The sequence below is a fragment of the Melanotaenia boesemani genome, chromosome 7, assembly GCF_017639745.1.
Source record: "Melanotaenia boesemani isolate fMelBoe1 chromosome 7, fMelBoe1.pri, whole genome shotgun sequence".
Taxonomy (NCBI): Eukaryota; Metazoa; Chordata; class Actinopteri; order Atheriniformes; family Melanotaeniidae; genus Melanotaenia; species Melanotaenia boesemani.
The window spans coordinates 21578286-21590524 of record NC_055688.1 but is presented as its reverse complement, the minus strand read 5'-3'; the positions used below and the strand labels follow the sequence as shown (position 1 = coordinate 21590524).

Sequence of the window (12239 nt, the reverse complement as noted above, 5' to 3'; positions counted from 1 at the left end):
CATACAACTAGACACTCCTCTGGAGCCCACAGACAGATGCACAGTCGCACTAGAGAGGAACCCCACATCTCCAGCTTTGTGATGCTGGCTCCTGCAAGTGGGGGATCTCTCTGGGACAGTGAGAAAGGGATGAGATGGGTCCACCACACAAACCATCCCTGAAGTTGAGCGGATAGATGAAAGTTGAGAGACGGAACTGAAGCACAAAGGGGAAAGGATAAAAACAACACCCCCCTCCATCACACAGCTGGTACTCACGTTCAGACTCCACCAACTCCTGCACAATATTCTCCTTGCTCTTGTAAAACGGGAACTTGCGTGAGAGGTTGAAGCTTTTTTTGCGCTTTACTTTGACTGGCTGCTTGTTCATGTGTGGGTGAGAGAGGGGGGGGAGGGGCAGTGGGAGGACGAAAATGAAAAAAAAAAAAGACTGGGTTTCAATGAAGGTACTTAACTATCATGCAATAAAAGAAAAAAATGAAATGTAAAACAATCCACATCAAGTAGTGAGAATGAGAAGCATGAAATGGGTGAAAATGAATGACACATCAATGTGAAGGAAACATGTCTGTTGACCAAATAATACATGCACCATTTAAACAAATTTAATCTTCTGCCTTAATAGATAATACAGACAATATTACTGCTGATTTACTCTTCTGCTAAAAAAAAATCTGAGATCAGCCTCTGACAAATGAGCAGATATCTTATAACTGGACAATTTTTAATTTTACTGAGTGCATGAGCAGCAGAGGTTATGGAGATCTCATCTCTATGGAGCGTCTGTGTAATCTATGCAGTAATAGGAGTGTTCTTTGTGCTTGCTTCAGTGAGCAGGTGCTGGTCCCTTTCCCACACTGAGGGGGAAGTAGGCCATCTCCCTGGGAGCCCAGCAGCAGCTCCGAGGACAGCCGCTCAGGCAGCAGGGCAGGGAGCAGCTGGCCTTCTACACTTACCCTGTTTGACTCAATCATGCCTGTCCTCGCATGGAACTTGACTGTTTTTAATCTGGCCCGCTCCTTCTTCTCAACTCTGAAAAACAGACATTTTTTTTTTAAAATGTGGAAGTACTGGAGTGTTGTCTGCCATTAAAAAATGTTGAACATGAAGAAGCACCTCTTCTTGCTTGGAATAACCCCAATCTGCTCGCTCTCTCCATGAGGTGTGACAAGCCTCGCCTGCCACCACTCGTCATCAGAAGCATTTATGACATGAAGGATATCCCCATAAGAAAAGCTCAGGCCTTGGCTGGGCAGGCAGCTGTCCCTTGTTCGATCGTAGTCAAACAGAGCTCTGCAAAAAACAAACGGCTTCAGTTACTTTTTTATCTTGAATTTTTGCATCGAAGGTCCACATTCACTGTGATCAGATTACTGTACCACGTGTCCAAAGTTGGCACAAAATAGCAGCTGATGGATCTCCATCATTATGCAAGTGGTGCATATGGCTTGCCTGTGGTCTGCAGTATAACTATATAAAATATTCATATGAAATATATGAATGTGATCTATTACATTGTATTTAGACAATAACTTAAGGTTTCCTGAACAGATTTAGACCAGTTTATAGCTGAAATAAAATACTAATCTATATGACCAATGAAAAATTAGGAAAGCTTTCTTCAGAAAGCACTTATTAAAGCATGTCATTCATAATTTGACATTTCTTTCAGCTGTTTCCACATGCTTTCCACAACAAACATGCACCTTTTATCGTCTGAGTGCTTCACTGTCTGGTTAGACAAGTATATCAACAGTTAAAAAGGCATCAATACCAGATTTACAGGTTTAGACTTCTAACAAACCCATAAGTTATATACCAGGGTAGGGTGCACAGACAGACTGTGGTGATGATGTATCTTTTTTTTTTATTTAAGATTTTAGCTGACATACTTCTACCAGCTGAAAATGCAGCTGGCAAAACAAACAATCAAGATGAAACAATCATGGTGCCACCCAGAGGAAACCTGTCAGTTTGAATGGTCACCAGAAAAACAAATTCACCGTCACATTTACATTCCCTACATTAGCCATCTAATGGCACCCTCACATTCCTGTGTTATAGAGTGTAAACACATGTGACACTTTTTAAAAAACGCCTCTGCATTCCTAAGGCTTGGCTGGGAGGAGCATGGCAGCTCCCGCTTCTGTCTGCAAACTTCACAGCTTTTCCAATCTAACTGTAAGCTTAGTCACCTGCACAAAAGTAGGCTGTGCTCTACATGGTTCATGGGAGTCGGTCTACAAGACAAGCATGAGTCACAGTGGTCAACACTGCTCTGACTATAGCAGGCTTCAAACACCTACAGACCTCTGAAACACTCCTATTAATCTAGATTAATTTAGCACTGTAGCTATTCAGCTGAGAGTACGTGAAGCACATTAGAGCTTCATCAGAAATATAGTGAAGCACTTGTACGATGGAGTTACATCACACTATCCTTTCACTTTGACACTCTTTTTGTGCATTTGTGCGAGCAGAGGGATGTCCCGTGTTTTAATTCCTAAATGAGCCCCCATCCAGGTGGGCAACTGGCTCAGTGTCATAACACAGGTCCCTTTGACAAGCCCCACTGTTAATCTACATTAAACAAAGTAAAGGTAATGTCGCACATCGTGTCAAAACAACAGGAAATGCCTGTCCATCAGCTTTTAGATGATAAATGATATCGACCCCATACCCTTAAATGAACTGTTATCCTACAGATAACTCAGCATGAAAATGCTGTTTTCTCATACGTTCAAGTGAATTCAGGCTTCATTCTCCTCACAGACAGGCTGAGGTTTGTCACACAAGAGTAGTTATTTTACCTGCATATCAGAATTTGAGTATGAAGTGTACATCTGTGAGAAGCGTACCTGACATAGAGGGAGCGTTTCTCGCTGGTGCGCAGGGAGCCTGATCCTGAGCTCATGCTGCTGTTCATCATCTGCTCCCTCAGGTCGTGGATCTTCGACTCAAAACGACTGTACTCTGTGTCAGAGGAAACAAAGCAAAACAAAAATAAAAATGTGTCACCATTGCATCAAAAATAGTCCTTGAGCATGCACACGGCTCCTTTGGGTATGGTCATATAGACCAGTTTGTATAAAGAGACGTCTCTGCTCTCGTTTCACTGGAATATTATTGGAGATCTGAGCTTGGGTTAGTGCTGCAGTGAGCCAGAGAGAATAAAGAGGAAAGGTTCAGCGAATCCTTAAGCTGATTAATGACCCTATGAACAGATGGTTTATCACAGATCTTCCTTGCACATCCAATAATGTCTCATGTCAGGTAATTAATTATACAGATTAATTAAGTTCAACATGGGCTCTTTAGTATGGTTTAAAAAAAGGAAGGCCTCCAACAATTTCAAATGCATGACCATTTGTCATAGGTGTGTAAATCCAGTTGCAGCTCAACTACACACAGATGATGTATGAATCCACCTGGACCTCCTCATTAGCCTGCTGAGCACAGCATGCTTTGTGCTCAGGCTGCAGTAACAAGCCAGGCCATCGCACAGCTAGATAAACAGACTGACAGATGAATCTAGAAAAACAAGTTGGCTGAAGTACTCAAAAGGTGGCACAGGAGGTAAATAAAAAAAAAACCAAGCAGAGCAAAGTTTAAAATCAGCGGACTGATTTTATTATATACATTTTGGTACTTTGAGAAATAAAACTGGTCATGTTTTCTGTTTGGCTTGTGAGCTCAGATTTATCTGTACAACAATTAAATTATTAATATCCAGTTTCCCTGTTATAACACATCATGTTCGTGATCTTGTGATATTGTAATGAGTCAATTAAATTAAATAAACTGTGCAAGTTAATATAATCCAGGTTTACTCTTCAGATCTGACTGCTATGCCTGTAGGGGTTGACTCCTACCTTATTGTCTAATCGTCCAAAGTAAGCAATGCTTCCTGTAATGTGAACAACATGAGATCAAAGTCCATATTCTATCAAACATGCCTGGGTGTAGGCTTGGAAAAAAACAAAAACTCATGACTTCATAGATGATTTATCTAAAAGAAGTCCAAGCTCCTAGAAAATTATGAGCAGGTGCAAAAACAAGCTAAAACTCACTCCCTGCTATAGTGGATTCAAAGCAAACACGGATCCGACCTTAGCCTTGTGATGGCTCTCCGCCCTGTTTTCTCCTAAAAAGGTTAACAATACAACAAAGTGACGCTGCAAGGTGAGGTAACCAGACACCACTTGACTGGCTGTAACCAAGAGCAACGATATAGCACTCCTTAAACAGGGATAACACAAAAAGCCATTCAGACTACGTGGCTTTCAGACCCAAGAGAGACAAGAGAAAGGAGAAGCAGCAGCACCTTAGAAGAGGAGGAGATGCAGAGTGTTAGAAAAAGAGTAGCTAAATGCAGAGCAGCCCTGCTTCACAAAACCAACTGCTGAAAGCTGTACCAGTGAGACAGACCAGTGATATCAATTGTACAGCTGGTGTATTGCTTGCTTCAATTCCTGACATCCAATCAACTACCGGTAGATTCATTCAGTGAATTTTAATCAGCCTAAAGCCTCTGAGGAGAAGGAATCATAAGATAACTTTGAGACGATGATGACAGATCATTCGGCCACATAATTTACAGCATGTAAAGCATAATCTTTGTTTGACTGAGCAGGGAAACACTTTAAAAACCAGTTCTAACACAGTACGGGAAGTATGCACCTGCTACCATGAAAAGAAAGAAGTGTTAACCAGACTGAACTGGTAACAGTACAACAGACCATAATCTCCAAACATCAGGTTGTTGTGTTTAACATTTGTCCTTCCTCAGATCTTATAAGCAAACAAAACTAGACCTGTCTAGACCATTAGACCATGTTAGGTTTGATAGAAGAAACCTACAACTTGCCCAATATAGCCAACAGCAGCATCCAGACTCCATATTGCTTTTTTTTTTTTAATAAACTGCATGCAGCTGCCCATTTTCACCTGCAGAATTCTGTTGGAGGGAATGTTTACCCTTGTATCAGTTGTACATGTTCATCTGGCCTGTAGTGCCATTTGATCACCTAGCTTGTTTTGGAGAGTTTTGGGAAACACTGGCTGAAAAATGCCGGCCTTCTCTCAAATATGCAGATCTGGATGGTACTCAGCTTGTGCTGCTTAAAGTGACAAATCGGTTTTGATCATTCAATTGGACCAAAGAAAAAAAAAACTAAAGAGCAAAGTCTGATTAGAACAGTGGAACAATGGCAATGTCAAGTCAGTGTCTGGTCTTTCAACTTTTTATTATTCAAACTGTAAACATTTTGTATTATTATTATTATTGTATTGATTATGTATATAGATATTAAGAGGAGACACACCAAAAAGAAACGTCCTCACTGTGATAAGCTCATAAGAGGTGAAGAGCCGTTACGATGCGGAAATACTAATTATTAATAAGTTAGATTGTTACAATCTGCTGAACAATCAATGAAGCTTTAGATGCGTTGCCACCGGTTTCAGCTTCAGAAATCAGTGTTTACGTTGTGTTTGGTGTACGTTCCAACAGCCACCATGAATCTAAAAACTACCAATCATTAATGTTCATGCAGCCATTTTACAAACAGATGGATGAAAACCGGAGTCTACAAACTGTCCACTGAAACTACACCATTTATATGTTAAACATTTATTGTTCTGACATTTTTATTCTGAAATCAAAAATGATCTGTTCACCCGTGTGGATTAATTTCTGATAAATATATTCTGTGCGTTATAAAATATGTCATATGTCTAAATATACAGGCTTAATTTATTACATCTTGCAAAAGAAGCAGTACAAATATGAAAGAAGTCAAAAATACAAGGAAGTATTTTTATTTATTATATTATAAGAACAATGAAATATACGTAAAACTTTCCTGGATCTGATGGTAAATCTACTCTGAAACATAGAGCAAACAGTCCTGAATGAATGACAGAACAACACTGGGACTCATAATCAAAACAAACATAACAGTCTGGTGGAGGAAAGTGATGTTCTCATCTGCTTGTAAGAGTTTCATCCAGATTGGTAAGGCTACAGCTAAAATCACATACTTACTGTGTCTGTAGCCACTAACCCTTTCTACGTGAATTCTTGGGTGTAGGCAACCTGCTCACCTGCTCTTTCATAACCCCGTTCATAGCTAACACTTTGTAAACGCAACCATCTTTACTTCTGCTACTACTGTTCTCTGGGATGTGTTTATCCAGCGAATTTACAGCACCATGATGGAAGAGGAGGATGAAAATCTACAGGTTAATTTCCTTTTTGTGCACTGATCATGAAGTTGCTGCTGTAGCCGAGAACACAACTTAAGAAAAAATATGACAGGATGAAATACTCGTCCCAAATTTGTGATTAAAAAGAGGAAAACAACTACTGAAACAATGTAAACAGACAGCGGACACGCTCAGAATTGTGCGTTGTTGATGTTGGTGCGCATTCCCTATAGTGGCGTCACTAAACCTGAGGAAAAGCCTGTGATGATACACTTTATTGCCAAAAGTATTTGCTCATCTGCCTTTACATGCATATGAACTTAAGTGACATCTCATTCTTAATCCATAGGATTTAATATGACGTTGGCCCACCCTATGGAGCTATAAGACTCTTCTGGGAAAGCTTTCCAAGTGTGTTTATGGGAATTCTTTAACCATTCGTCAAGAAGCAGATTTGTGAGGTCAGGACTCTGTGCAGACCTGTCAAGTTTTTGCACAAGAAACTCATTAATCTAACTTGTTATGGACCTTGTTATGGTATATGTGCACCAGTGCACAAATCAAGGTCCATACATGATCGAACAGGAAAGGGCCATTCCCAATCTGTTCCCACAAAGTTGGGAGTATGGAATTTTCCAACATCTCTTGGTATGCTGAAGCATCGGCTGTGGAACCTCAGTCCATGAAGCTTTCTACACACTGTTCTTGAGCTAATCTGAAAACCACATAAAGTTTGGGGGCCGACCACTTCGTGGATGAGCTGCTGTCATTCCCAATCACTTCCATGTTGTTATGATACCACTGACAGTGGACTGTGGAATATTTAGGAGTGAGGAAATTTCACAACTGGACTTTGCACAGGTGGCATCCTATCACAGTACCACCTGGGATTTCACTGAGCTCCCGAAAGCGACTCATTCATTCACAAATGTTTGTAACAAACGGTCTGCATGCCTTGAAGCTTGATTTTTATTCATCTGTGTCCTGTGTGTGGAAGGAGCACCTAAATTCAATTACTTGAATGGGTGAGTGAATACTTTTGGCAATATTGTGTATGTCTCTCTTTGGCTGGCTCCTCATTTCAATAATAAATGGGATTAGTTTTTTTTTTTATTTAAATATGACATTAACTGTTAACTTTTGATGCATTAATTTTAAAAAGTATAAATGACTAAAAAAAATATTATTGATGTTAAACTGAAGTGCAGCAGTTCATTATCTAAAACAAGGATGTCAAAACCAACCCCGCAAAGGATCCAATTCCCAATTTGTCCATGTGATGCTGCATTTTTTATGTTTAAATATAAAACATTTACAGGCAGGAAGATAACTTGTTATATTTTCTTACTTAATAGATCTCACCTCAGTTTGTATAATGAGACAACTAAGTTCAGGTGGTCTAGATTACTACACAGAAGTAGAAATAAAAATTCTGAATAGTGTCTAGCTTTTGAAAAGTTACTCTAATCATAATGTAAAATACTATATTTTTCAGTTCTTGATACCTGTGATTAAATGTTTTAAACTATGTTGTATATCCATTGTGATTTATAAGTCTTAATGCACGTTGGATGCAGTCAGTAAGGCAAAATATTTTTGAAACTGCACTTTTCTACAGAAATTTCAGGTTAATATTTTCTAAAAAAAAAAAAAAAAAACACAAAAAAAAAACAAAAACAAAAACAAAACAGTTTTAAATTAAATGTAAATATCTTGATTATGCACCAACTGGTGCAGGTCGGGGCGAATTTTTAGATGCGAAAACTGGGAAGGGTACCCTAATATCCGACCCGTCCTACATTGTTGGGAATCTTTCTTTGGGGTACCAATCTAACTGACCAAATCCAAAAAGGTTGTAGTTGGACACACTGCAATCCGTTGATTGGTTGAGAAAAAAAAGTCACTTCCCGTGTGACCTGGCAAAAAAACCAAGCAGGAATGGCTCCTTGTTTAGAGCAACATATTTTCTTTTTGTTGATTAAACCCCAGTTTAAAACGACATTACGAAGAAAGCACACAAACTGCTGGATGACAGCCATTCTCCTCCCTTTGTTTCTGAGTCGTGTCTGGTCATACTTTAAGGAAGGCGCTGCAATGGGGTCATGCTGTTGGTAGCTGAGGCATCAATCACTATCCGGCTGATATTACACCTCTTACGGTTGGCCGTGGAAACGCAACGAGATTGGTTTACAAACCATATCCGTACTCAAACCGTCCCGACCCGCACCCACTGGTGAAAACGAGGCACACGACACCCCTGATCTAAACCCTCCAATGTCCTCTGGAGTCTTTTTGCACAGACAGGCGTTTCTAATCGGGGCTTCCATGGCTACTTGTTTAATGTCAGGTGTGTCAACAGACTCATCTCCACAAGTAAGCAATCATGGATTATAACTCAGACATTGGCCACAGTTACATGATGATTTTAATTTGGAAATAATTATTCAGAATAAAATAATTTGGAATTGAAGGATTCTCCTTTGCATTTACATGGAAATAGTAGTTCCAAATTGAGATTTACATAGAAAACACGTTTTTTTAGTTACGCTTAGGCTCCGGGGGGTTGGGAAGGTTCTGATTAGACAGGAGGTGGACATGACATACTTGCATCTACCGGAAGAAAAAATCCATTTCCTGCTTCATTTCTTTTCAGCTAAATTATGGAAGACCACATAATAAGAACCATTTTCACTTTGATTGTGATTATAGTTTTGAAGCAGCAGGTCGACACTAGCATACTACTTAACTTTGGTCAGCTGAGGAGGAGAAGAGTGAGAGTACCATACCGTCATCGCGACAGGACAAGAGAATGAGCATGCACAAAACCAGAATAAATGTAAAGCGAAATGAACATATACATGATTGAGGAATGATATAATTCAGATTTAAAATCTGAATAAACCAGCCACTTACTTCAAATTTAAGTGTAATTTGAAATTATCATTTTCATTCGGAATTAGGTGTTTACAAGGTATTTTTAATCTTTTTGAAGAGGATTTCATTTTTATGGCGAATTAAAACTCAAGTAAACATGGCCATTAAAACCCTTATGACTTTAGCAAAATTACTGGAATGATACTGCACAAGGAACAGAAAAAAAAGTCTACACTCCACACAGCTGTGGATGCTGCTGCTTGAAACTGAGATCTGCTACTACTATGCACATTCTGACGGGTGGAAGTTGTGTTTTAGCTAAAAACACCAGTGTGTTTGTTTCTGGGAAATAGACCATGTAAACCACCTGTCAGAGTTGGGAGATCAGCGACTTATAGAAATGATCAGAGTTTTTCTTAAGTTGTCTTAAATCGTCTTTAATTCAAGAGTTTTAAAGCTGCATTAAAAAATTATTTTAAAAAAATCTAAAAAGCTATTGAGACCCTAAGGACCAAATGTCCAGTTAACAAGGACTAATTCAACCAAAAAAAACCTTAGAATTAGAAAAACAACACAGCATCCTTGTAGCCTACAAATTAAAGCACTGTAAACACACCACAATGTCCTTACGTCCCACTTTTTCATGGCAATTTAAAAGGTGACTTAATAATAACATTTTATTTTAAAAACTATACCCATCTGGTGTACAACAACTCACATGCAGTGTTGACTGATATTTTCTTGGGGAATGACCAATCCCTCACAAATGATTCAATAAATAGAAGCATCTTTGGGTGAGCTGGGAAAGTCGCAGTCTATGATGGTAAAGTCCTGGTTTCTTAAATCAATTAAAACTCCAGTGCTAGCCTGTATTTTTAGGAGTGACCCACAGGAAGAAAAAAGACAGCTATTAGAAACTGGGACTATTCTGTATCTCACTCCCACTGCGTGTCCTCATTAGTTGTACAGCTTTTTTATTTTGGGGGACAGTGGCTTCTCTTTTGATCCAGTTATGCAACACAGTGGGCATGTGCTTGTAATGTGAGAGTGTGTCATGTTCTCGGGGATAGTCGAGCTGGTGGATGCAAACATCCCCCTCACTGATAAGGTAGCACAGAACATGCATGTATAATTTGGCTAAAGTGTGTCAACATAAGTCTGGAATACACACTTCTAAGTTTAATGAGGGTGCGTGAAGTGTAACATTTCCTTCATACCTCTCCTCCCACTTCCTACAAGGAAAGATTTAATTGTAATTACACTCCTTGATGGTGGGGCACGGCAGTACCCCTCTAATTCCTGAGTGAGAGTTAAAGACCTGGTGATGCTCCAGTAAGCCAGTAATTGTCAGGCAGGCCTCCTACAGCTCCTATTGTAGTACTCTTCTTATAGTGTTTAGGGCTGGCCTTCAATCAGAGATCCATGGATGCCCAGGCCCCAGCTCTGAGAAAACTCTCCAGGCAGTGTGCCTGGCATAAACTAGCAGTCCTAACTAGCCAGCCCCCCCCCCCCCCCTCCCCCCTCAGCTGACTTGTCCTTGTACAGATCACTGGGGGTTCCTCTTGCTCCAAACTCAAATGAACAACTTGTCACACACAGCTTTAGGATGCCAGCATATTTACTGGCAACAGATCTCAGGTCACCAGAGGGGATGCAGGAAGTCAATCATTTGCCAGCACTCGACTTGTTAGTTTAGAGTAGTTAAGAACTGTACACACACAGACAAGTGTCCTTCACTGTGTAACAAAAGGGGGCACAGTACTGAAAGCATGATTTGGTATGGACAACAAAGGTTCTCTTCAACTGACCGCATCGTTATTCAAGATTCTGCATGAATGATCAGGCATGCGACACAACATGAACTCAGAGAGCCAAGTATGACAATTCATAAACTCCAATTTCAGACAGTAGGAAAACCCAAAGCTTAGCTTCATCCCAACTCGCAGATCCTGTTCCTCATCCTTTTCAATTACCTTGACTTTTCATATGACATCTGAGGGTTGTGCTTTATTGGAGGAGAAATCAGTATGAAGCCAGAACATGCTACAACTTATACCTTCACATTCCTGTCATAGTACAACCTGACTACTCCAAGATATAAAGCTCAAAAGATCCTCTCCGTTGTTATTGAAGTATTACAGAAGCATGCTTAGATATACAAAGCATGAGTGAAACTCAGAGATATGAATGTGTCTAGGCAGCTGTAAAGCACAGCCAAGCTAATGGAGCCATTTTGTTGAATAAACTCAAAAAGTTAAGCAGCAGACGGAATAAGCTGGTCGGTCAGTCAGTCAGTCGGCATGAAATAAGTGTCTGTCGTCAATGAATGTGCCAAGACAGTGACTCACAAATGTAATGCCAACATAAAAAAGTGACTTCACAGCTTACAGGTGAGGTTAAACCACCAAGCTGACACACACCTGTGACCACACCTGTGTCTCCCCAGTTTAGGTTACATAAGAACAGTAAAGCTACTTTACTGTTTTTAAAATGAATTCACCCAACTTTAAGTTTGAGTGTTTTAAATAGAGAGAAAACAAGAACAGATCACAAAACCTGTTAGGGCTCCAGGTAATGGTACAGGTCTAAGTAAGGGTGAGGCGATACATGTCTGACACAAAGAACAGTTATGTATTTAAAGGCTGACATGAAAAGTGTATATTTATCAGTCTATGTTGCTTCTCTTTGAAGGCTAATTGTATCTTTTAATGGCTCAGACACGGAACGTATAGTTTTGGGTTTTGTTTTACACGGTACCACTGGAGTAAAACTACAGGTTACTGCAGCAAACTTCCTCAGGACAACACCAGTAAATAAACGGGTTTAACAATGTAATTCATGCAGTTTATTACCCATTTCAACGTGTCAATACCTCCCCGTCAGCCTTCCTACTAATCTCACCTGAGTTAAACGAATCGTTGGCTATTAATTCTCTGTCGCAGCCGGTAGTTTCTTCATCCAGCCATTAGGGAGTTCATGCGGCTTCAGCTCTGCTGCTGTTGTATCCGAGCCCATCCCCCATCCACACTGTCTGGCTGGTAGACAGATAAGTTTGTCGCTTTCCACCTTCACTTTGAGCGCATTTTAAAATTTCCACATGTGTCGTAGTGGAAGCAGAGGTCTAATTTTTTCGCTTAGTCTCCTCTTTCCATCGGTGC

At 40.0% G+C, this 12239-nt stretch overlaps 1 protein-coding gene across 11 annotated transcripts in view; it reads right to left on the bottom strand.

Moving 5' to 3' along the window:
• Positions 1–12239, bottom strand: part of dlg3 (discs, large homolog 3 (Drosophila)) — a 102031-nt gene that overhangs the window by 7520 nt on the left and 82272 nt on the right. For 7 of the 11 annotated variants that reach the window (XM_041990579.1, XM_041990577.1, XM_041990581.1 and 4 more), the window contains 4 exons: positions 2859–2973; positions 1117–1293; positions 957–1032; positions 259–358 (listed from right to left, as the gene is read on the bottom strand). In XM_041990579.1, coding sequence (XP_041846513.1) covers positions 259–358; positions 957–1032; positions 1117–1293; positions 2859–2973 — 468 coding nt within the window. The remainder of the gene's footprint in view (positions 1–258; positions 359–956; positions 1033–1116; positions 1294–2858; positions 2974–12239) is intronic. The other 4 variants (XM_041990582.1, XM_041990585.1, XM_041990583.1 and 1 more) reach the window with 1 other exon arrangement.